The following is an 8,449-nucleotide window of genomic DNA, read 5'->3' on the forward strand; positions in this document are numbered from 1 at the left end:
ATCCATGAATGCCTCCATGGGTAAAACCTCCGTCGCATATGGGATATTGCATGCAGGCAGTCGTGGACGTGCCCTAAAACAACTGCATAGGTGCGCGACCTTCATGAACAAAAGCAGAACTATTTCTGTTTCAGCAGGGTCACATTTTCACCAGCCTTCTCTTGTGGTAGGTCAATGGTGGACAGAAAGCAGTTATGCAAATGCACAGTGGGAAATTTTCTTCTTACAACTCTGACCAAACAAAGACACTCACCGACACGGTTTTACTTTGGCTTCAGTTTATTTCACTCAACAAACACCTATACTAACTTTTAAAAAATCATAGTCTTATAATTTGAAAAAACAAAAACAAAACCAAAAAAAATACGAAATGAGCATTTATCAAAATTGTAGATGCAAAGTTTGCAAACGTGCAATAAAAAGTAGACCCACAAATGTTGAATGCTTCACTAGGGTACAGCTGATAAAAACAGAAAGAAAAAGAAACCACTATTGCCATTTCTTTGATATGACATACGTGCATCATAACTCTTTTCAGTCATATTCCCTTCTATTCGCACATTCCTGAAATGGATCAGCTGTGTGTCATGCTAATTTGCCGCCCCAGGAGAGGCTGGGTGTAAACAAGGAGGTTTCAACCATATGCAAGGTTTAATTGAGCTCAGCGATGCAACATTACTGCACGGTGATAGTTCTCATGAAACAGTCACTTTCGTCATCCACCAGTTCCTGCTGGATCACGAGAATTGTGTGATGAACCTGTGAACTCCAACATTTAAGTATTCGGTGAGGGTAACACCTGATTTCATTATACATAATTTTTAATTACACATGTGTGGTTAATTAATGCTAGGTATGTGATGGAAATTTGTATCTGTACAGTTATGACCGGACCCCATAAATATGTCTTAAGGCAAATGTTGGTCATTCGATTTTACTCCGCACAAAAAAAGAGCAAACAGAGTCCTTTGTTTTGATATATCAGCCCATGCAGCAAGATTCTTTTAAAGGCCTTTCTCTAACAAACTGCTCTGGAGACTTGTGACTCAATTTGTCGGAATGGGTCCCATTTGAGTCACAAAATCATAATTTATAGACTGTACAAGAGAAGCTGAGGGTGCGGTGTGCTTTACGCCAGTCAGAAGGTCGAGTGTGACATGTGTGCTTATGGGAAGCGGTTGCGGTCGCTGCAGTGGCCCCCCAAGCCGCAGCCACAACTTTTGGATGCGGCGAGGCTGACATGGCGCCTTCTCCAAATTCCTTTTGTAAAACCTGAGCCATGCGAGCAATAAGTATGACCAGGCTCTGCAAAATTGGTCAAGAATTTGTGAAATGCATTCCATAACCAATCAACTCTGCCGATAGATGCAAAACTGAATTTGCATACTTGATGGACGGTTTGAGACGATACGCAGCATCGGCAAGGATGACTACTTCACGTACAAAACTGTTTAAATACTCAATTATCCAAAAGGCCTCCATTTGCTGATAGCGTCTAATTGAAACACAGGCGGAATAAAACAGAAACTCAATTAAATGTAATTGGTGGCAACCTCAAAGCGACCAACACTTCTAAACTTTGTTGGGAACACAACGGATGGTGATTTGCATCACAATGGTAGCAATTTTTCGTAGTACCTGTTTGGCCCCCCCCCAAAAAAAACCAGTACTCAGAGTGCACTACTGACAGAAATCGCACAGTGGGGAATAGTTTTCCGTTTTGAAAACCTGGACCAAGTTGAGACTGAGGTGAGTCTGCCAACCATTTTTCACCCTAACCACAGAACCAGATCCTGTGGGTATAAATATGTGAATACACAGGTTGAATCAGGTCCGCGTCCTTCAGCAAACTTGAGGACATCTTCACCGCACCTTCTCTCCAGTGCTCGGCCTCCCGCCGTCAGAAGCTAAAACCCTTGGACCACACTTTTAAAGACTTCATTCTTACCCCACTCACTGGACAGAAATGTGCTTGGCACAGAAAATGCCTGCTTAGCGGAAACTGATTACCCAAAGTAAAGTGCCATGCTCTGCATGTGACTGGTGCCCAGCTGATCTCTGCTAGGCACATGAATGTGCTAAGTAATATATCTGTTGGGCTCCTCTGTGTGCCTCGGCTGCACCGTTTCAGTGTATACTCGGGTGGGGAAAAGGACTACACCGTACGTCTGTACCACAAGAGTAATAACCATACCTCATACATATTCAATTATTCATGAGTGAGAGCCCACCTCTCACTGGTCCATTCATCACCATGTGAATGTCACTTATTGCTGTTGCGCATAAGAGGTATCCGCGCACAACTGGAATAGGCTAGCGTCTGGAACTGAACAGGGAACAGTTCAGTGGAACTGCTGCCCGGGCAAAGTATGCATCTGTGAGCACTGCCTTAGCTGTGCTTCCCTCAAGCTGGACACCAACAAATGATGGCACACCTACGTACTGCCTTTCCCTTGCTCCTGAAATTTCAGTGGCAACGGAGAATGTCTGAGGTATAGCAAAACAAAAATGGTTTATTTTGGGTGGATGGTCAATTTTAGCGCCGCTCGGCATTGGACGTTGGCTACCTTGGTTTGGGAACTAGTCCTGTCAACTTCCAATACCTGAGGAAGTAAAATCAGCTATCAAACCATGTTGACTTTGTACAATGTCCTTTGGTAATTAACCCTAAACCTCCTGGGTACCTTGACCAGAAACCCTGCCAGACGCGTCAATTTGAATCATTACTCAAAAGTCATTTGCCTCGCAGAGTCTAACAAGATCTGACGGGTCAACTCTGCCAAAGGCAAATAAGCCTTTTGCAAGTTAAGTTTGACCCAGATCTGGTACACTGAGTTCTTTAATTCATGTGAACATTACAACTTGAATTCTCCATACTAAAAGCACTGTTGCTATACCTCGTGATTTGGGGCAAGCTTTTGCTTAGTTACATAAGAGATGCCTTGCACCAATACACTGTTTTCAATGGATAAGAAGGGCACAAAGGAACCAGTCCATTCCAGAGATGGTGGTCGCTATGCAAAAGCTTGCCCCAAATTCACGAGGTATAGCAACAGTGTCTTTAGTCTGGGGAATTTAAATCGTTATGTTTATGTGCAATCAGATAGCTCAGTGAACCAGATTTTATTCAAATTTAACTCGGAAATGGCTTATTGACAGCCCCAAAGGATCAAGCAGTGGCATTGTTCTATCATGGAACTAGTCCCCTGCGCAACAATGCCCAACAGACTTTTTCAACTGCCTTGCTTGGCTGCAACCGGCAGGGTTAGAGTTTAACCCGCTGGCCAGTGAAGGTTGCCTAATAAGCTCTATCCCATTTATGCACTTGACATTACCAAAACAGGAAAACAGCAGGTCAGATAAACATAAAACCGGTGTGATTTTGCCCCTTTCAAAAATCAGCTTGAAGTCACTCACAATGCACAACACAAAAATTTGTGATACATATTTCAAGAGAGCTTTCAACGGTTTAGAATTGTTCCATAGGAAAAGCTGCATTCAATTCAACATGTAGAGTGGTCGGATAAAAAGGGTACACCTAGCTTGCCGACTGGGCGCCTTGTCTTTTCTTTACTCCGTAGTTGTATACGCGAGCCATGTCTGTGAGGAGAGGTTAAGGATCACCAATGCTATAGTTGCACGAGGCTTTGTACCAACTCCGGGAAGTGTTTGCTTTTTACCTTTCCAAATTTCGGTGTCTAAGGGGGGTTCTCCTTGTCATTGCAGTTACTGATGAATAAATGTTTACCGATTACAAAAGAAGCCACTCAAACGGAGGCTATTATGAAACCTGCCGACTTCTAGGCTCGTAAAAACTGCTAAAAAAGGATCTCCTTCCAACACATTGGTGGTTATCGCTTCAAAATCAGGAACAGAAGTAATGGCAGGAATTCAATTGAATGGAAATCCTCACATTACCAAGAGACGAGGTGCAGACAAATTACACATTTTATTTATGTTTGTGGGTACACACTTGAGAAAAGTCAAAGAGAGAGCACATTTTGAAGCATGGATAGCTTCGTCACTTGGCAAACAGCAGTGGTATGTCATTTTGTTGAGATCTGGTAAAGTATTTCAAGCTTTATTATCAATGTCAAATTTCTAACAAAATTGTAGAAACCGCCACAGAGCTGTGGATAAACGTCTATTATTAACATCTTGACAGGATTTCACATCTTTTTCTCCTCTTGAAGTCAATTCCATAGTATAACTGATCACACAAAATTAACCAAGCAAAGATAACATTTGCTCAGGAAGAGCAGGTTACCGGCTGAAACGCCAACGCAATGTCCATTCCTTCTGCTCGGTTCCCAACTGATTTTTGCTGAGAGTAACTTTCGGCATGCTAACACCATAAACTCAGGAACAGGTGTTTGGGGCAGATTTTGACGGGGCCTCTGGTTTCAAAGGATACTGACTTCTGTGGTGGTGTACTGATCCCGTAGGAAGTCCAAGTCGGTGTCTACTTGCAGGAGGCTCTCCCTGGCCGCCGACAGGTTGCTGGTTAATAGGGATTCTGCGTCTTCTATGGTGTATTCTAACATCACATTGGCCTGTGGGGAGCAGAAAGAAAGCTGGTGTGAGGGTGCAAGTTTGCCGACAACAGAAAATAAGTGCAGGTATCCAGCTTTAACTTTTATCACTGTGACAGTCATGGATACCAGTTGGTACCGGCTCTCCACTGACCTTTGCTTTGTACACGGAATGGCCTTATTGCTGAAAAAGTCTGATCTCTCAAAATATTTCAGGATTTCTGACCTCAAATTGCTGGCATTTTTTGGCTGCTTTCTGGCACTTTGCACCAAAACCCAAAGCAAGATTCACATTTCAGACAGAATCTTTCTATCCCTTGCTAGCAAGTCACAACATTTTATTGCAGTCATTGTTAAAATTTCTCTGCCAGAAATTTCCTGGATTTCTCCTTATCTTAACAATTTCACTTGGCAATTTTCTCCCAAATGGAGTCTCAAATGGAAATTTTCATCTTCATTTCATTTCAGTCACTCCAATCCCTCAAGTGACATCAATGAACGTCTAATCTCCATTCAGAAACTAGCTTCAGCCCCAGGCTTCGAAAATTCTATTCCTCTGGCCCAAAAGTAGATTTCTGCCTCTTGGAGTGCTGAGAAGGATTCAGGAAAGACTCTGGTAAGACTACTCACCCCTAGCCACAAGCACACTCTCTCAGATGGAGGTATGGACGCCTTGGCGTACACTTGGTCAGCTAATAGAAACTGTGTGTCCATCTCTTCCCCGGACCCCTGATGTCACAGACGACAAACATTCTCGGTTACACCGGAGTATCGCGATCATTAATTGCTCTTCTTCGTCCACTGCTCATGGACAAATTTTTTGGGTCACTCTTATAAAAAGCCATTTGACGTGTTCGTTTTCTGGAAATCTACTCTTTAGATCTTTTCTCTCGATTTTTTTGGATTTGCAATTAACCCCTTCGCTACGGAGGACTGCTACTACCACACCATTGCGTGAGGATTAGTGCATACCACACATACAGTCTATTCACCATGCAGCTGCTGGTTCAATGGGGCCTGCTGCTGGACAAAGCCCTCCATTCAGGGCATGCCACAGCCCAGCAGTCGCGGTCAAAATAATCCCGCCGTGAAGGGGTTAAAGCATTTTGATGCCTAATACACCACATGAACACATATTCTACATTTCGAGTCATTTTCATACAAGTGCAACTAAGCTTTAAAAGGCTGGTACATATGGATATACACGTACTTCAGAACAGAGAAATGTGTACAAGGAAAATGTCGGTCAAGCCCACCTGTTTACTTCGCATGTGTTGGACTATCTCCAGTGTATTTTTGATGTCTGGGATCTGGGACCTCAACCTAATACCAGCAGCAAAAATGAAATCACGACTGTAATGCAGAGTTTAAGTGGTCCCTGACATTAATTTCACTTCAGAACATGATTTGTGCAATTTTCAAGATGTATTTTTGCATTGGGGAGATGTTAATTGATATAACGGGTTTTGATAAACATTGTATGTTCAGTGCTTGTCCGAGAGCTTGTGAAAAAATTAACATCTCCCCAAAGTAAAAATACATCTTGAAAATAGTTCGCGGTAACCGCTGCTTCACCTAACTCGGACTGGTCAACCGACCCTGGCAAGCCCGGTGGTTGAGTGGTTAAGACGTCTGCATTAGCAAGCAGGAGGTTGTGGGTTCGAGTCCCACCTGAGTAAGCTTATGAATTTTTTCGCAAGCTCTCGGACAATCACTGAGCATACAGTGTTTATCAATATATACATTGGGTATAGGGGTAAAACCCATTATTTAAATGATTTGTGTAACTTTCTACTCTCTTCAGATGTAACGACACTGTTTGAAGCCACTGTTTAGTTAGTCGTACTGAAAAATAAACAAAGTTTGGAACCATTAATATTTTCCATACTTTTCCCAGCAAACGAAGGCCTGCTCTTGTAATGTTACTAAATGTAGCTTGCCATTTTAGGGGTTTCCTGTTTGAATCGATAACCTTAACCCTAACCCCCAGGATGTATGTAAAATCGTATTGAAAGCAGAGGATTTGGGATTGTTAGGGATTGTTTAGGGATAGCCCTAGTAATCCTAAATTCTCTGATTGCCTATCCCTGCTCATTTATCTGTGACAAAGCGTCGCTTGCTGCAAGCATGAATTCAAATTTGCATTGCAAAAGCCAAAGAGGCCTTGTAAAAGTCACGTGTGCTTTCTTTTATTTCTTTCTTTTCTATGCAGAAAATGAATTTTTGTATCCGAGTATGCATTATCATATTTTTGGACAATTTTCTAAAATTTTAAATCCAATTGCAGCATTTGCCTATCATATTTTACCACTGTTAACCCTAACCCCCCGGGGTGTATGTAAAATCTCTGGGTATCATCTACACAGAGCACCTGGGAAAAAAATTGATGACATTCAAAAGGACAAATATATCATTTTCATACTCAGTGTTCAGACTAAAAGGGGAAAGCTTAAATTAACAAGTTTTAAGTGACTCCATCTAGTTTCGCACCTCTTTTTCTTCTGAAGTAGATTAAGCTCCATGAACTTGTACTTGTTGTGTTGCTCGTCTAAACGCTGGACCACTGCCGTTGGGTCTGCATTCTCTGGCTTTTGCATGAAGGCATCAACATCCTCCTGCAGGTGACCAAATAAGTGCAATACATTTTTTAAAATAACTTCTGTCCACTTACCCTGAAAACAATTACAAAATGATAAAAAAAATTTAAAAAGACTTTACATCTTTTTTCCATGTTAAATAAAGAAATTCATAAATGTGCTAGCCAGTTTAAGTTAAACACTGCCACTGATTAATGAATTGTAGGTAAATTGGAGAAACAAAGACTAGGCCATGTACGCTACATAATAATATCCATCTTAAACATTAGTAAATTATAATAAGAAATGCTGCTATACTTTTAATGAAACGAACCAATAGCACATATTACCAAATCATAGCACATTCCATACTTATAACAGTCCTGACAGTTGAAAATTTTTACTGACATTTACAAATCCCTGAAATTGAAAGTGTACCTATCACTTTCAACACCAACATGCACACTTGCGAGCAGAGTCACCAGACTATCCTCGCCTTTTCCTTGGTCACGCATTTTCAACCCATAAAAAATAACTGAATATCTAAGACAAAAAGGCAGTGGTCGCTGAAAGACCCCCCTCAGTCTGCTCTAAAATAAGGAGAATGTTCATGTCTACGAACCAGGAATACTGCTTCGGGAATTCCTGAATGGGAAGTGGATTTCATCTTCTTCGCGGACTTGCTGTCCTCCTCACTGGCGAGCGCCATCATACATGCCGTCGCGTTGTCAGTAAACTTGCTAACCAGTCCCCGGCCGGCTCCATACATAAATCATCACAAATTAAACTGGGCGAGGTTTAGGATGGGCGGGACCCTGTCATTTCAGAGGGTGGTCTTGCTATGCCCAGCTCCGTGGTCGATATTAATTGAGATGTGAGAATTTTCGACCTCAAAATAAGTTCCCGAAATTCGAATGATGAGAATAATTTGCAATAGTTAATATCGTAGAAGGCATTTAAATTAATAAAAGTAAATATTGAATAGAAATTAATTTGAGGGCCGGATTCTCCTTTAAATTTAAGGAAGGCGCTGGAATTATGCCCAGGTTAATAAACATAATAAAACTACAGTTAAAATTGCGTATTTTTTTCTTATCATGAATGACACCCATTCCCAATATTTATCAATATGATGGATGAGCTACCTTTCGAGCAGTTAAGATTCAATGTAGCTGGCTATCTAAAAATCGTGATGTTTATTGTTTTGCGCCCATAGATGTTAAAACGAGGTCATTCAAATGACCTTGCTTTGATGACATCAAACATCAAAGGCGAAGGCCAGATTATAGTCTGGTTACCCTCCCTTCTGTTTCCAACTTCCTAATAAATACTAGGCATGAC

General features: G+C 41.6%; 1 protein-coding gene across 1 annotated transcript; it reads right to left on the minus strand.

Annotated features, from left to right (window-relative positions):
- Positions 1–261: 261 nt before the first annotated feature.
- On the minus strand, positions 262–7,861 carry vbp1 (VHL binding protein 1). The gene is made up of 6 exons (XM_022253327.2): positions 7,731–7,861; positions 7,023–7,147; positions 5,789–5,855; positions 5,163–5,261; positions 4,415–4,553; positions 262–3,600 (listed from the first exon to the last, which is right to left on the minus strand). Exons 1-6 carry the CDS (start codon positions 7,818–7,820, stop codon positions 3,539–3,541), a joined length of 582 nt encoding a protein of 193 aa, XP_022109019.1. The 5' UTR covers positions 7,821–7,861; the 3' UTR covers positions 262–3,538.
- Positions 7,862–8,449: the final 588 nt, after the last annotated feature.

This window comes from Acanthaster planci, linkage group LG15 (assembly GCF_054643075.1).
Source record: "Acanthaster planci isolate LZ-2023a linkage group LG15, COTS_SCS, whole genome shotgun sequence".
Taxonomy (NCBI): Eukaryota; Metazoa; Echinodermata; class Asteroidea; order Valvatida; family Acanthasteridae; genus Acanthaster; species Acanthaster planci.

Coding starts and splice junctions, on each gene's coding strand:
- vbp1 (XM_022253327.2), bottom strand. CDS start 7,820: ATGATGGCGCTCGCCAGTGAGGAGGACAGCAAGTCCGCGAAGAAGATG. Junction 5,856..7,022: donor CTACTTCAGAAGAAAAAGAG/GTGCGAAACTAG, acceptor TGCTGGTATTAG/GTTGAGGTCCCAGATCCCAG. Junction 5,262..5,788: donor AACACATGCGAAGTAAACAG/GTGGGCTTGACC, acceptor CTGTGACATCAG/GGGTCCGGGGAAGAGATGGA.